The 17554-nt window shown below is 41.5% G+C and overlaps 1 protein-coding gene across 2 annotated transcripts in view; it reads left to right on the forward strand.

Annotated features, from left to right (window-relative positions):
* The window catches only part of atad2b (ATPase family AAA domain containing 2B), a 36219-nt gene that overhangs the window by 10508 nt on the left and 8157 nt on the right, over nucleotides 1–17554 (forward strand). The window contains exons 23-26 of one of the 2 annotated variants that reach the window (XM_089021465.1): nucleotides 1638–1760; nucleotides 3207–3410; nucleotides 13114–13728; nucleotides 14413–14552. In XM_089021465.1, the coding sequence (XP_088877591.1) occupies nucleotides 1638–1760; nucleotides 3207–3410; nucleotides 13114–13728; nucleotides 14413–14552 (1082 nt within the window). Of the gene's footprint in view, nucleotides 1–1637; nucleotides 1761–3206; nucleotides 3424–13113; nucleotides 13729–14412; nucleotides 14553–17554 lie in introns of those variants that run through there. The other variant, XM_089021466.1, reaches the window with a different exon arrangement.

The raw sequence follows: 17554 nt of genomic DNA on the forward strand, positions 1-17554 counted from the left end.
TTAATCATATTTTAATGTAATCGTATCATTGAATTAGTTCAAAAAACAGTGGTAGAGTGGTTATTAACAACTGTGAAACACATACGGCTTCCCTCAATCACTCCGATGGGTTCTTTCTGAAGTTCTATTCCTCTCCGTTAGTGATTCAACAAGTAAATAAAAAAAATGATTGAAAAAAAATCTAATGACTTATTAAATGAGCCTGCAGGCACACTAATTACAAAAGCTCCTACCGCCTTTTTGTTCATGTCGGAAATTCTAATGAAAAAAGTCACTTCCCATGTACAAAATGTGGAAGGCTTGCATATGCATGAAAATTTAATCTTGTCTCTTGTCTCACAGCTCGAATTGATTCCCCCCTTGCCCCTACCTTACTTTTCGTCTTGAGCACACGGAACATTACAGAAGACAAATGTATGCAAAAACATTGAAAGAGGATGCTTCTTTTCTAACACATGCATCCGTATTTTGTGTATGCTGAGGAAAAATCTCCACACAGGCTGAGCAAGAACATTAGTGACACCGGCCGAACAAAATGATATGAATTGACGATTAAGGAACATACATGTTTTATTTTGAGCTGAAGGTTCTTCATAATTTTAATGGGGATTGCAGCCGGATATATGACAAATAAATCAACATGAAGAAGCTTTTTTTGCCATCAAGCAAAGTAGAACTGCTGGTGAGTAGTCGTACAAAGTGACTTGAAGCAGATGCGGTCCCAGCAGGACAGCTGTCATCAAAACCCTCTGAAAGGGTTTTTTTTCTTTTTCTTTTTTTGTGATAAACACAAACACACACACACACACACACACACACACACACACACACACACACACACACACACACACACACACACACACACACACACACACACACACACACACACACACACACACACACACACACACACACACACACACACACACACACACACACACACACACACACACACGCACGCACGCACTCACTCCCCATAACCATTACGCAGCCGCCGTCCAATTAGACAAATGCTGGCAGATTGCAACCCCTCCACCGCCGCTCCCTACCTTCGCCTGCCTGTAATGAGAGGCAGCCTGTTTACAGTGGATACGCTTTTAGTCTCACTCTCCAGCACGCCCCTTCAGTCACACAAAATGGGGGATTAATGATGCCCGGGGACATCACAGAGACATGGTGTGCTGGAGAACACATTACTTTTTTAGTCCCAAAACAGTAAGTCAAATACAATGTAATAGTGTTTTGTCCTCAGAAACATGACATCCCCACGTTTGGGGTTCACTATTGACAAATTTACATATATGTACACTTTTTGTACACTATCTGATTGTCATTAAGATGGAACGTGATGTAGCAAAAGCCTACTCTTAAATACAAAGCATCCAAACCAAACTTGTCTTATGCATACAAATTTGTGATTTTCACATGTATGCTCTACTCTAGAAGGAGCAACACAGTGTCCATTGACCTCAAGTGAAAAATTAAGATACATGGTACTTTTTAAAAAAGTCCTTGGATTTATTTCATATGATTTGTGTGGGCTTGGATTGGTTTTTTGGTGTTTCCTAACATTTCATGGCAGGGTTTAAAAGATTAGTGCGCAAAACGTGAAGATGCGTGTTTTTCATGTTTCCCAGACAAGGTGATCAGGCACCGAGCGTGCAGCCTCAAGGACACAGCGCATGCCATCTTTGCCTCTGAGCTTGACCCGGAGTTTGATCGCATGTGCGAGGACATCAAAGAGGCACGCAGGAAGAGGGGTGAGAACCTTGACATGTTTTTACTTTTTACTGTTATTGAATCCCTCAAATGAAAGACAAGACACCAGCTGCATTTTGGGGCATTTTTAACATACATTGCAGCCAGAATGTATTCCAGGTTCTTCCAGAAATCCAAAGAGATATAACAAGCTTGTTCTTCTGGTGCACATGGCTGCAAGGCCATCACTGAATTTCTGCTTGGATTGCTGATTTGGTTCTGAGTAGGCTTGATCAAATAGATGTTAAAAGATACATGCAAGGAAGTCTTTTATGGATACCGTCAAATATTATCGCGGTGAGGCTTATAATCGGATGCAAATATTCCTGTGGATGATTATCCCTGTAGGAATTCGCTGATTAGCCAGCTCACTTAAAGTAAAGCGTATATAACGTGGGGCTCGTCACAAAGTGAATATGTTTTAACTTTTAAAGCGTCTTATGAATGTGCAACTGAGCGTCAACACTAAGATCTCTTGCCCATTGGCTCTTTATTATGCCAGAACACACATAGGAAATGTCGTTAATTACACCATTTACAGTTGTCTTATTTTAACCTGTACATCTTTCTTGCATGTACGTGATCTAAAATTATTTTAATCTAACTCCCGGGGGTTATTGCGAAGCGAGCAAGCTTCTGAACGTGAGGCAGCAGACCCCAGTGAGCATTGCATATACAGCTTTGATATTCTGGACCTTCCCCGTCAGAGATTTTGCTGAAGTGGACCTCTGTATTGTGCAATTGCGAATTACATAACCTTGACGTTTTATTGACTGCCAATGCATCTGACTGTATGTCAGTCCTTGTTTGATCTACCCTTTTTGTGAACTTAATGGACATGATCCGCCATGAATGTTGCACGAGCCAGAGGTCAGGTAAAGGAATGTAGCGCTTTTAAATATTTTATCCCTTTATCAAGTTTCTTATAAAACTATCAATTAGCCGACCGTATGCATGGCACGCCAGTTATAGGAAACTCCTGCTGGCACGACCGGGTCTTGTCTTGTTTATGAAAATGAATGAGAGGTCATCAAATTAAGAAATAAAAATGTTCCTCAGAAGACTTCAGTAGACTGACTCCACTTCAGGTTTTACTGACATACCATACTCATGCTGCCAGCGTGAATTCGAAGTCCCTGGTAGACACTCATCCCGGCAGGTTTGCAGAAGACTAAATCAGAAACAAAAAGTAAGTCCTTTAGTGACACAGAATTTGGTGGACTTGTTTATCAAGACAGCACGCAGGAAAAAGCCTCATGAACCTGTGGCAGGAGATGCACAGGACTTCTACCATTTTAATTTGAAGCTGCCATTTTGAGGTTAGTTTAGCTAAAGTCTCTTCTTCCCATTTCCTCTAGTGATTGATACTAATGTAATGCCACTCCTCTGCATTAAAGAGATATGCCTTTAGTGTACTTCCTAACCTAATCTTCTGTTCTCATCTGCAGACCAAGAGACGCCAGCTCAGCTTGCTGCAGCAGCACCACCACTACCACCAGTGGTAGCAGCATCATCATCAACAACAACACCATCGAGAGCAACAGCAATGCCTCCGAGTACTCCTGTAACCAGGAGGAGCCTCATTGCCACAGAGCACCAGACCAAGACCAGCACTCAGGGCGAGGCCACTGAGAATAAACCGTGCACCCCCAGTGAGTACCGCAAGTAAATACACTCAGAAATTATTTTGTCTGCCCAATATCAAGTGTCAAAATAAGAGCGACGATGATTGTTGCAACTTGAGTGACGCAAAGATAAGTGAAATTGAAGACCTAATTTTTGAAACCATTTTTTCATGCATCCGTATGAACGATTGGCCTGCTGTGCATTTACAAATCACCAAAGATGACATGTAAACACAATGCAATAAACCATTTCCAAAAAAATATTCTAAGCAACAAAAAAAAAAACAGCGCATAACTATATATGCACAATTCTCATTTTTCACTGATGTTTTTTCTTTTCAAACCGTTAAAAATGCGAGTTACTTTCATCAGCTGTCGCAAATGTGTGCGCGAGGGTCGGGGGCTTCCTTCCTTGTGTGTGTTTTAACAGCAGCAGCAGATTACAACAGCACACCAGATGTATATCACGCACACACGCACAACACATTGTGGGGAGTCCACGGAAGCGAGCATCCTCATTAGTGGACGGGGGTCCTCCCCTCTCTTAACCACTCGGAACATGACCACACCGTGAGGCCATTACATTACCACCTGTGGCAAACGGCAGGTGTGAGGCAAATTAATGGGGATGTCAAATCAATCGCTTCCATGTAACAACAAAAAATACCTGCAAGCCTCTCAGAGTAGGTGATGAATGATAGATAGAATATCACATTTCATCAGTAGTCCCTCAACCCAACACAGCGTGGTGCTTGCTTTCCATGAGGTGCACCCCAACTGTGCCCAGGTTGACTCCTCTGTGCTCCTGGAACTCAACCAAGTGCAATCACACCTAATATGTTTTTTTTTTATAAGATGGACGCAATATTGCAGAGTCAGTATCGTATGACAAATAAAATTCAGAAGCCTTTTGTGACTCGTGACTAAAGTCCCCTGTTGGAAGCATCAATTAATTAGGCTAAGTTGTGTGATTAATCAGAATCAGAATCATCTTTATTGCCAAGTATGTAGAACACACAAGGAATTTGTTTCCGGTCGAACACGCTGCACTAGTATCATCAGCAAAAAAATTGCAAAGAGGCACTATACAATTAATGTGACACCGGTATCCTATTCTCACCTGTAACTCATCAGTGGGGCAGCTATTAGGCTATTTGATCAGAAATTTTACCTAATGACATGATCAGCTTTAAAGGACAGCATCAAAATGTAACAAAGTTTGAGAAATTAAGTCTCCATTTTTTTCCATGCTTGTGTGGCCTGTGCCATTAATATAAAAGCAGGGATGACGAGGGCTACTCAATATTTACACATTTTATCATTTGAAGGCTAAGTAGATTTGCGGAGCGGGCATGTTACATACTCACGGTCGCTGGACAAACCTGGTTGCTATGGCTAGATGAGCGGGATGACCTTGAATGGACTGAATATGTTTGCAGTCCTCCCACTTCTGCTGGCCACTCGCTCACGAGCTCTCTTACCAGTGTTGAAACGGCCTCCCTATCCTCCCTGCCCTCCAGGACCATTAGCAAGGCCCGGGCTCAGGGTTTATGTATGGTACATCACCACAAGGATCAAGTTCATTGCAAGTGCCATCCTTTCATTTATTATGAAATAGCCCTCTCACTTTCCTTATTTGCTCTGGTCTTTTTGCTTGCTCACATCTGTCCCATTAGTCCTTGTTACGATTGCCACATAAAATAGTCACATCTCAACTCATGAAACCTGTTTTTTTAAACGTTTTTTAAAAATAAGCAGCATGGAGGGTTGACGAGAACTGTTCCTCACACAAGGACCGACAGTGTTTGCAAAAGAGAATAATAATGCCGGCTCTGCATAATGTGTCCTCTGCATCAGTCAATAGTCTGCCCAAGGCAACAGCCACCAAGGCTTGCTCTCTAGTGGCTGGAACACTGCTGCGACCCCCCCCCCCCCCCCCCCCCCCCCCCCCGCCGCACATCCTACATCACATTAAACGTTCTTCTCTCCTCCCTGTTGCCAATGTCAATCCATCGCCAGGCCTTGATGGGATATTTAAAGTCATAATAAACACCCCACACTTCCTTTTATATTAGACTGGAGTAGTTACTGTATGGGCCTCAATTTGATTTCTTTTAAGGACAAAAAGGATAGCAGGCCTCCTGGAAATGGCTTACTACAGGGACATATTTTCTTTTTTTACCATGCAATGTTAACTATAATAGTGTTTGGATTTTGATTTTCATTTGAAAAAAAATACTGTATCTGTGGCTAAATATATGTGTACATGTGTGTCTATATATAACTGAGTATATGTGTCTGTATACTGAGTATATGTGTCTATATACTGTCTATATACATCTATATACATTTCAAGATGATGTTCAATCTCCAATAGACAGACTAAGAGGCTTTAGGAGATTATTTTTCAATTCCACCCAGCAATTTGTGCCGGATGTATGGTGGTCATGACAATCGTACTTGCATTAAGGTGATTTTTTTCAGAGTCAAATTGCAAAGCAGCTACCTGATTGATATCTAAACAATGTTTTTTTAAAGAATATCTGGCATTTTAAAAAACAGATTTTGTTGTCCAGGTTGAACTTTTGAGTGTGCCAAATGATTTCTCTCTCATGGACACCGAGAACATTGAAAGGACAACCGACGTCACTTTTTTTGTTTTTTTAACACATCAGAAAAACGTTTTATAGCATCTAAAATACCCAAACACGCAGTATGATATTTTTAGTGAAATGCAAAACACCAATAAAAATGACTTAAAGTGTCCAAAATCTGCAAAAAATTGAGCTGCGAATTGGGCATTTTCAGAAAGTCCCGCCCCCAGTTCGTGACTTCACGCCAAGACGTCTAGCATTGCTAGTGAATCAAAACAATTGCTTCAGATTCGGAGAATATGCTTTCTTGTTACACACCCAGTTATGAATATGATTCAAAGAGTTCTGAAGAGGAAAGCATACATGTTTGCAATCGAGAATTTATATAAAATAATTTATTTGTGCCATTTTGAGGCAACATTGGGGGTAAATCTCTCAACCAAAAAAAGAGGCACAAAATGGCGACCTCCTGTGGCCAACTCAGTTTCCACAGGCTGATAAATTCCTTATATGGCGCTTGGACGCCCTCTTCTGGCCTTCTGGCGGCTTTTGGGTGCAACACGAGGGCCCCAGACCAAACAAGTACAGCAAAATACATTGGCGTGATGGAAGGACCGCTAGAATGCGTCTTTTTTCCGGTCCTTTAGTGACGTCACGTACGGACTCGTCACCAACTCAAAAACAAGACTTCCGGAGTATTCAGCGCGAGTCTTAAAACATAAAATATAGCTATATGCGGTGGAATCTTTGTAAAATATGCTCAGTAGAAGTCATTTAAAGCCATTTTACAAATTATGGACACAACTTGTCCAGAGACGTCAGTTGTCCTTTAGATGACCTCACTCATTAGTGTACCGCATGTCTTTTAATTGTAGCCGTCATCAGTCGCGCGAGGTGGCTTTACAGTCATCCCACCAACTCCCTCAGGCAGTTAGCTCCACGTCGCTTCAAGCTCACTCAATCAGTGTATGCAGGAAACTCATTTTGGCAGCTTGTTTCCATTATTAACGTTGCCTTCTCTCGACGTCAGGTGACAAATGGAACCCTTTTTCTTCCTCGGGGGGGCTAAAATTAGAACACGGAACAGCAAGCCACAAAGAAGCCGTCTTCGGGTTGAGATTGCAATGTGATCGTCCGATATTAGAATAGGCTTTTCTGTGTGAAAAAAATGTCTTCTCAAAGGCAATCTGGCACTTCAGGGGAGAGGCACCCAAGCATAACTGCCATTTGGTGAGCACAAATGCCTTTTGGATGATTGCAGTGCCAAACCAAATGAATATAAATCCTCATTTCTTTTCATTGTATTAGACTGCACATAACATTGCTGTTTAGTGCTTTGTTTGTCTTTTCGTATTCCATACCGCACCCGTGTTTTGACGCTGTGTGCACCCACCGGGTGTTTGAGGGTTACTCCAAAACTCGTTAACTCATTCACTGCCAGACGTGCAAAAATGTGTCCACTCCAGTGCCAGGGTTTTTACTCATTGTCACTCAAATTCCAGGACCCACAACATATTGAGGTTTAGGACTACATACACATTCAATGCAGCGTAAGGAACCTTAGACTCTTCTTTCATCAGAAAAAAAAGAGTTAATTCTTAAATTACATGCGTGTGGATTTATATGAGCTTGAAATGAGGGTGGCTGTCCAAAATACAATGCATTACATACATATTGGTTAAATATAGCACTTTAACAACAGCTGAAGCTGGAACAATGGGGTAACAGAAAAAGTTAAATGCTGCCCCCTTTTGGAAGGGGAAAACATTGCCAAAAGCCATAGCCACCACTTTATCGGCACCCAAACAAGAAAAAACACAATTCGGGAATGGCGCTCTGTCATATTTTTAATTCCCGAATAAATTTGTGGATGGCAGTGAATGCGTTAATTAACCATGTCAATTTATTTGATGTACATGTAATGTAATAATAAACATTTCTGCTGCAGGATTGGCTGATCAATGCTGTACAGGCAACTAACTAGCATTCTGAATATGTTTGCTGATGGAGTTCCATATATTTAGTCACTGATTTTTAAACATTATGTTTGACATATTTTGATTAGTGCCTTTGAGTAAAAATGAGCTCTTTGCAATGCTACCAGCAGGGTAATGGAGTCTGGTTATGTTGTGTTATAATTGACAAGAAACATTTGCACAAACATAATGGCGTAACACGTGATTAGTTCACTTGTGTTCTGTGCTTTTCAGATTTAATTAGGCCACCAACACAGCTAATCGAAAAAGTGGAGGTTTTTGTATTTGAATCACTGTATGCATGACAGCAACTCGTGATTTTTATTGAATGTTTTTGCTCTTTGTGGCAGAGCTTCGTCCCAGTTAGTGTACAGCACGCCGTACTTGAAATGCTAGCCAAAGAAGGTCTACTGAAAAGAACATCTAGGAACAATGTGTACGTTATCGCTTTGTGCTAAAGTGTTGGGCTTATCACTAGCCTTGTAATTCAGAGGTTCACATTTTTAACTGCACTTTTGTAGCAATTATGCAAATATCAGTGCTGTGAACATTTTTATATTTCTATTAGGGTTGTGGTCCCATGGTTTATGGGTGTGTTTAAAGCTGAAATTTATTTCACACTGCACATTTTCTCACCCATAACAATTGGATAAACAATAAAATCGACCATATATTAGTTATTTGACCATACTAGCTGATTGGCCGCACCACCCGTAAAGCAATAGTACATGACTTGCATTAACCCCCCACCCTTCCGTGAGGGTTTAAAATGTGCACCAACTGTTTTTAATTACTTTAAATTACTGGAAGAATCTCACTTATCCACACTAATCGCGGACACTGCCATTAAATGCCGCGCCGAGGAGCATTTCATCTCGCATATAACTGCCTTTCTTTGCAGCTAACGACTCATTAAGACATGTCGTTATAGTCAAGGGCAGCTTAGCAATTCATTAGCTTTTTCCAGTGGTTCCTCGTGCAGTTCATTGTTATTCATCAGACCATTGTAACTGTGGTACACCGGACATTGATGACCCCCGTGCTCTTTTCGTACCAATATGACAAATTCATGTGAAAGCCTTAAAATGCTTCACATGCACATCAACCTTTTTTTTTGTTTGTTTTGGAACCTCATCACGCTAATTCGGTCTTTTGTTTTATCTTTAGTCTTGCCTTGAGGCAGATCTTTCCTTTTTGAAGGGCTTGACTGGTTGCTGTAGAAATCACAGTTGTGATTAACCAAGCAAATTTGTGATGAAGTCGAGGAAATGTTTTCCCTATATGAAAGGATCAGTCCTCTTTTTTTTGCAAGGTGTTGACTGAGAGTCGCAATCAATTGCTCAAAAGTCAGCTTTATTTTTGTGATTCGCGTGTGTTTTGACTTGATGTTGCCACCATAGTAATAAAAGTCTTGAAGACTTAGATCAGTTTTGCGAGTATGCTTGTGCCTGTGGGAAAAAAATATGACAGTAAGTTTGGGTTGTGTGGTTATCAGAATAAGAAAGTTCCCATTTGGTCCATTTGGTGACAAAGCCACAGTAAAAAATGTACTGCTGAGAACATATACAAAGTTCATGTCTTAGTGGGGGGAAAACAATACCTTTTATCACCCCATAGTCATTCAGGACAGGTTGACATTTATTAAATAGTGTCTGCTGCTCCTGTTGCATTATAGTGTGATGCACCGGTAGTGGCTAAACAACTCGAGGAAAGGGCATTCAAGTTCGGCCGATCTCCCCGAGGCAGAACTCTTGCCAAGTTCTGTTCTCTCTCGCCTTGATGTTCTTATGCAAGTGATTGGAAAAAAAATATTTTTTCATCATCATTATTCGAGAGACAAAGTGAAAGTAAAACCAAGAAAACCTCCAGTCAGCGGCAGCGGCAGAACAGTTGAGCAAATTGACTGATCGCCTTCATTTCCAGCAGCCAAGGATGGTATCATTTATTGATCGGGACGTTTCATTAAGTGTCAACGGAACATGCCACCTCACTTGACAAATGGCCATCTTGGCGTTTTATGACCCTGCAGTCCATGAGTCACTGTCACGGCTTCAGAAGCTTTCTTGTCGGACAACTCTACTCTCGACAATATCATTTTTGTCGTTTCTCTGGTGGGCTTTAGGGTTCATTCTTGGCACTGTTGCAATTATGTAGGCCACTGCTCCTCCTTCAATTAGGTATAGCCATCCATCAAAAGTGCAAGCTAATTCTTACCATCAAAGGATTTCAAGGGCATTCATAGATGACTGAAACGCCATACCCGCAGCTTTTTGAAAATTTGCAAATACTATGTATAAAACTCAAAAAGGAATTTTACAGTTCATCAAAATGTTTCATTCCTTCTTTGGGACTTTGAAAAACCTTTTCTGTGTATTGAATTCTCTCTTCACAAAAACATGACCGTATAGAACAAATACAGACACGTTGAGAGTTAGTTTGGCGTTCTGCTGAGGTACCTCAGAAGAAGCATTTTCCTACCGTTGGGAATCTTAATTCAAATATGTGCCACAACTTCGTATGATAATTAAATTACACTAGTCAAACGCCCCCCAAAAAACACCCGCAAGCATTTGTTTTCCCTTGACCCCAAAATGCTACAGTATAATTTATTCCCCTGGCATGAATGCACGCCAGTGTTCGCCCCCGTGTCCTAAATGTGAATTCATGGAGAATTACAGAGTGAAGCCCTCTCGGGAGCGAAGGGAAAATGTTGTATGATTGCCATGGAAACACACGGTTGCGTTGAAAGCCACGCTGTGTAAACAGGAGGGCATCTGTTCAGGTTTGGAGAGGTGTGTCGGAGGGAATCGTGCAAGCAGATTGGCTGATTTCCCAGGTTGTGTGGTTGCAGGCATTTGTGCTGAAATTTTAAATTGTACCATGCCACCATTACGATGCAATCAAGAGTTTTTCCTGGATCAACTTGAGGGAGGGTTGGTTTTGTGGCCTTTCTAAAGTGACGGAACCAAAACAACTGAAGGTCATGGAAATATTTTTGGACCGCCAGTGTCGTAAGTGTTAAGTGAAGAGTCTGTGGTCTTTTACCCGTTGAGAATTGGACATGATATGTTGACCCACTCCTGTCAGGGGACATTTATAGTAACCCTGTCTCAAGTTTGAAGAGGCGTCGTGTCGAATCGAAGGCCAGGTCTTGATCTCTACTGAATAAAAAAAGCATCTTTGGAAGTTGCTCTTGATCAGCAACTCTACATCTGTTGTCATTGTGGGGATTCTATGTACTGGTTGCAAGTCTATCTCTGGGCACATTTGGACAAACATAACTTGGAAAATAGTCTTGCAACAACCTACTGCAAAGTGCTTCATTGCGGAAACATTGTTGTTTTCATCATTGGACAATGGGAGAAGATGCTGATTAAAAATTCCAAGATAATAAATGAATGAATGAATAACTAACTAACTAACTAACTAAATAAATAAATAAAATCCTTGTGACACCCCTACAGGCACTCATGTTTAATTTAAATTCTACTTGTGACACTCCCTTCAGCTTCTACATAATCTCATGTTCTAAATCACTGAAGCAATCATTCGATGAAATAATTAAGTAAAGAAATCAGTCAGTCAGAGACAACCAATACATAATTGCACCCAAAGGCTTTCTTTCCCGAGCTGCGTTCATGTTGGCGGCACCGCAATGATTTATCGACTTAATAATTGCTGCAAACTGCACTCTGGATCCTAATATGAAATTTCATTTGCCCATTTTGAGTGTTCACTTTAACTGGCGCACACCAACACAACATTTGGCACAACCCAGCAAATGTAACGACAGCTTTAATTATTACTACAAAAGAGCTTTGGTACTAAGACCAAGAGTCTCTGTCTTCACCCTCCCCCACTGTGCTAGACTCTTCATGTGCTCTGACAATTTTTATGCATCATTTACTAGCTGCCTATGACGAGTCACTTGCTGCTACTCTGTCTCACCTTTTTACATCCCCTGGGTGCTTACTACACATCTTTGATGGTGATAGCTAAGCCTGCGCAAGCCACCCTCCCATGGGGGTATTCTTTCTCTTTGTGTAAATAAGACATCTGGGCAGCACGGAAGGGAAAATGCAGATTCTGTTAACAGCAGCTAATTTTATTTCTGGATATGCAAACTCCCATTTGGTTGAACCTGACCGAACCTTCACGATAAATAGGAAAAAAAACAGCCATTTTCCATTTCAGATTTCTTATAATCCAAACAAAAGTCGGGAACGTACTCCACTGTTTAACAGGCTAATGCATCCCTGACCATTTAGTGTCCATCGAGAATCACAATGGGGCATATATTATTAATTATACAAAGGATCTTTTGTCTGATTTATGCTATTCCACTGGCCCTTGACAGATTTATAATGGCTTGGACTTGATGGAGTAAGTCCACCGCGGTCTATTTAGCATATCAATGCAAAAAAAGAAGTTATAACGGGCGTTAAGCCTGCCGTACGACGTGAAAGCTCCGAAATCGGCTGATATATTTTACGACCTGGCATGAACCATACAATTCAAACAAATAACTTAAAATAAAATTTCACCCGAAATCCTTTCTCCACCAAACTCAAAAGGGCTTCTTCCAGTTAACCTCTTCCTCACCCCCCTTTATTTCCTTCTCAAACCTGACAGCGCTGCCCTCACAAATGTCCAATTTGCCGACATGTCACTCTCGTCCGTCTTTGTTGGTAAAGCGCTATACTGTGTATTGTATTGTATTGTATTTCCTACTTGCCAATGTTTTGGCAGTTCCCGTGTTTGTCAGTGTCGCATCCTCACGACGATCCATATGTAAATTCTGCCCTTTATCTAGTCCCAGTAATGAGAAAATCAATTTCCTTTTAAATTAACCATCGGATGTTCAGAGGGTTAAACAAAAATACGTTTTGCAGAGATTGCTTCAATTTTTCCACAGGGGGCCACATAGAGACGAGTGGAAAGAGCACACTCACTTTGTATATGAGGAAATGTGCCTAAACCAGTCACATGCGTATAGTACAGTATACCCATAGTATGTTGGGATCCACAGCGTTATTCTCGCCCAAGACATTTTATTCAAATTAATGGAAACTGTAGTAATTTGCCAAAAGAAAAATTCCACAATACATCTACTTTAAGAGTAATTGAAATAGTTGTTTGTTTTTAATTGTTTTGTCTCAGATTATATCAAGAAGAAGCTCCGCCGACGGCCAGTTTGGGTGCGGGGCATCATCCGTCGGCATAAGCACCACAAAAAGGGCGGGGATGAACACAAAGTAGAGGAGCACGCAGAGGCTGAAATGGAAGCGGCGGAGCCCAGCGACTCTTGCCTGATGTTGGAGGAGGAGTCCTCATGCGACACCCCGGGACCCCGGACGAATGGCCACCTGCCTCATGTCTCCTCCATGGAGGAAGAGAGCTCTAACGAACCCCCGGTTGGCCCCATCGAGGCTGTACAAGAGTTGGAAAAACCACCTCATCCGCATTGCATTGGCAATGATTCCCTTCCCCAAGCAGACGGCCGCAGCCAAACCGATCCAAAGCCTCCAATTGAACAATCTGATTGTTCTGACGCTCAGCATACGGAGTCTCTCCACATAGCACAAGTGAATGGGAACGATTCGATGGATAGTCTGGACCAGTGCCTGGAGGAAAACAGCAAAGCCGATGAAGAAAGGACTCCTCTGAACATAGCGGTCGAAATAGCGTCCAAGGGGGAGGACACCACCATTGACAAGGGGGAGTTAAATCAGGAGCATTCTTGGAAATTTGTGCAGGAAGATCAGGACAAAGAAGGTACAAATTCAGATTGAAAACACTGAGGCCGACAATGTGTTTCTTAATTAAGGGTGGATTTAAACTGTATGTGGTTCAATTGATACAAAAACATTTTTCCCCACTCTCAAATTGGAATATACTTCCTTGTCAATAAAGGGAAAACATAATGGAATCAGATATGTTCAGATGGGAATCAAGCCTGTTCCAATTAAGTTTAAAAAAGCCTAGAGCTGTCAGGCAGATGCCAATGCGAGTGCAGCCAAAACACACGGATTGGATAATTCACCATGCTGCTAATTGTGCATCCCCGTCAATATCAGAAATCTGCATTTGAAATGATATCTTGGTTTCATGTATTCCTAAATACAATTAGAATCATTACTATGTTGAGAATATATGCATTAAAAAGTTATGTGCACTTGGATCTGGAGTGAAAAATCCAGCCTAAGACCGTGCCAAAAGTTAAACAGGGTGGTTTTGCCATCACACGATGTCGGTGTTGGCCCCCTTTGAAGTCCACACATCCCTTGATCCAAAGCTTGGGCTTATTTGAGAAGATAGTCCCTATTGCTAAATAGTGGACCATCATTTGCTCTCGTAAAAGCTTCCATTTAACTACAGAATTTTGAACTCTTTGGGTTGTATGTGCGAATATTACACGATGTTGATTCCCATCAAGAAAGCTTTGATGTCATTTAACAGGGGATACAGAGGAAAAGAAATCCAAGAGGAGCCTACCAGAGCAGCTGAAAGCATCGTCTGAGAGGACGGAGGATGAGGCCAAAGCGGCATCTCTGCCACCTCCGCCTCCTCCACTTGTGGTTGATCACAAGCAACTTTTGGTAATGTATTTATTTTTACACCAGATTTGTATGCAAAAGAAACCTATCGTTTGGATATGGAATAGGCCGCAAGCAGGAAGACATGTTTTAAATTAACCTAACCGGAGGAATGATGGAAGGTAAGGAAACAAAATTGATATGTATGAAAGGTTGAAGGCAAAGAACGGGATGTAATATGTATGGATAGATGGAAGAAAGGAAGGGAGGAAAGAACAAAAAAAAAAAGAGTTTTTAAATAATTCACTGCCAGACGTGCAAAAATGTACCCACTCCACTGCCAGAGTTTTTGTCATTTTCATTCAAATTCCAGGATCTACAGAATATTGAGTTTTAGGGCTACATAAACATTCAATGCAGCGTAAGAAACCTGAGACCAGGGGTGTCAGTCATTTTTTGCCGCTGGACACATTGTAGTTCTAGTTTCCTCTCGTGGGCCGTTATGAATTTGGGGAAGCCATTAGAATGTTTAATTCCCTCCACATATTACATATAGAGCGCACAACAAATTAATGAATAACTACTTTTCGAATCTGAATTATGATTGTTATTGTGGTTTACATACAAAAATATGAAACTTTGGTTAGGATTTAAGCAACCATCATGGTATTTCACAAGTTTGATTTGCTTTTGCGGGCCAAAAAATGATTTCGTATTTCACCATAATAAAAGAGGTTAATTGCAAAGTTATATGGGTCTGGAGTAATAGGAGGTGCAAATAGGGGCGGCTGTTCAAAAGGCATAAGCTGCCCCTTTGTGAGAGGGAAAAAAAATTGCCAGAGGTCTATCCAGCGCTTTATTGGCAACCACCACCCCAAGAAAAACCAAAATCCAAACAAATGGCCACATCACATTTTCAATTCCCGAAGAATAGCAGTCAATGAGTTAAAATGTAATTTCTTCAATGTACAGATTGCAGTCATAAATACACCAACTGGTTATCTCAACAAAGATAGCTGTACTCACTCTGCACGCATTCTTGTTAATATCAATTGCTCATGAGCAATGTGGAAGCTGAGATTATTTTGTGTTAGCGACCATTCTTCAAGAATGTAAATGGTTTATTGGGCAGATAAAATGACTCAGCAGAACTTTTCTCAGAGGCTGGATACAATTTGAACGGAATTAATAATTGGAGGATGTGGTCAGTAATCACTGCCATGGTCAGGTGAGAAACACTAAATGGGGACGCTTTTATGATTGTGATTTTTTTTAATTTATTTTTTCTGACAAGCCATTTAAAAAATGGGCCATTTCGAAGGCATACGGGGTTCAGGTTATTTGTTCAGGTTGCAATTAGTTGATTGAACAAGCTCGGTCATGTCTTCAAAGTCAAAGTGATGATGTTGTCTGCGATAGAATTGACAGTCAGACATGGTTGTGCTTCATTTGAAGGTTGGCTCATAAAAGAAGCTTGACCTTGGCCTTGTGCCCAGCACTCTTTGTATTTGTCATTGAAACACCACCCCTGTCTTGTTTTACAAAGAAAACTTTTTGAACAAAGCAAAGACAGCTCTACTTCCCCCCCCCCCCCCCCCCCCCCCGTGTAGAATGGATTTATATGAAATGCTATGGTGAACCCCCTTCACGCAAGACTGCACCCAAAGTTTTGTCGACAGGCATAGGTCTGTTTTGATGCTGATGTTGTCAGCTGTCCTTCTCAGATGAATAACTTTGTCAGGCTTATCCATACTATGCTCACCCTTTTTTTCAAGTTTATGTCATGGTTTCTTTCAGGGGTGCCAATTACGCCACAATGTCACTCAATCTACAGATGCATTTCCTGTTCAAGGAAACAAGGTCATGACTAAAACATGAGCCACCATTCACTCTGCTCACCAAACAGAACATGCGAATGAACCCCAGTGCTTGCTAGTACTTTTGTTCCCCCCACCCCCAAGTGGCCTGGAAATTGGTACCTTTTTGGCTCAGTGGTCTCCCATGACGGCACATCCCACCAGCATTGGGTGGGTAGCCATAGGGTATAATTGGCGTCAAAGAAGTGCTCTTTTGACATGCACTCACTTTTCCGTCCCTTCCGAAGTGACACAGAGCCATCAAGCCATTATCGAGTGGCTTTTTACCCGAGTCCCACACGCACGACGGTGTCAACACCATCACTCAAAGTGATTGGCAGCCCTTTTAGTAAACCTGATCTATTGGACTCTGATGGGCCGCTGCTGCGAACAGCAACGTGCAGCACTAATCTGCGGGCTTGTGGTTAAAGCGTGTCGTGGGGCGGGGGGTGGTTGGGTTATCTTAAAGAAACAGATCGTGAAAATAGGGAGACTGTGAATAATTGCTTTTTTATCCCCCAGCTTACGGAACAAATTGAATTTCCTATTGGCGCCGGGAATGAGCGTCGCTGTTTAAGCGGCACTACACCCGCTGGTGTTTATTAGGACTTGTGGTGGATGTGAGCCTTCCCTTGGTTATATTCATTGATTGTAGGGTGCTCATTATTCCCAACTGTCAACATGATGGAAGAGGCTCCGAAACTCTTCTCTGTATTAAATACCATCAGGAATTTGGTCGCAGACTCTCTACGCCTGAAGCCCTCGAGGATATCAGTACTTACTTAGGCCTTCCAGAGTCACGGTGTTGTTCACATTTTTAAAGTAGAAGTTGGGTATTGTTAAAATTTTAAAGCAATACATGTTGTCCGGTGCAGAAATTTCAAAACTTTACAATGAAGTGCCCATCATCAGAATCAGAATCATCTTCATTGGCCAAACATGTAGTACACACAAGGAATCTGTCTCCGGTAGAACACACATCATAGAAAAGACATGGCAAAAGTATAGAGTACACTAATAAAGGCTAATCTAATCGAATTCCTTGATGTAACTGGTATCTCTCAGGTACAACTGTGAGACAATGTGCAAAGTATCAAGCAAACAATGGTTCAAGGGAGTACAGAGCTTCCACAGGGTTGTGCAAAATTGCAAAGAGAAACTATACAATTATATTTGGTTTATTGTTTAGAGAGTTAATGGCTAGGGGGA

Source organism: Hippocampus bargibanti, linkage group LG19 (genome assembly GCF_051943395.1).
Source record: "Hippocampus bargibanti isolate YZ-2025 linkage group LG19, ASM5194339v1, whole genome shotgun sequence".
Taxonomy (NCBI): Eukaryota; Metazoa; Chordata; class Actinopteri; order Syngnathiformes; family Syngnathidae; genus Hippocampus; species Hippocampus bargibanti.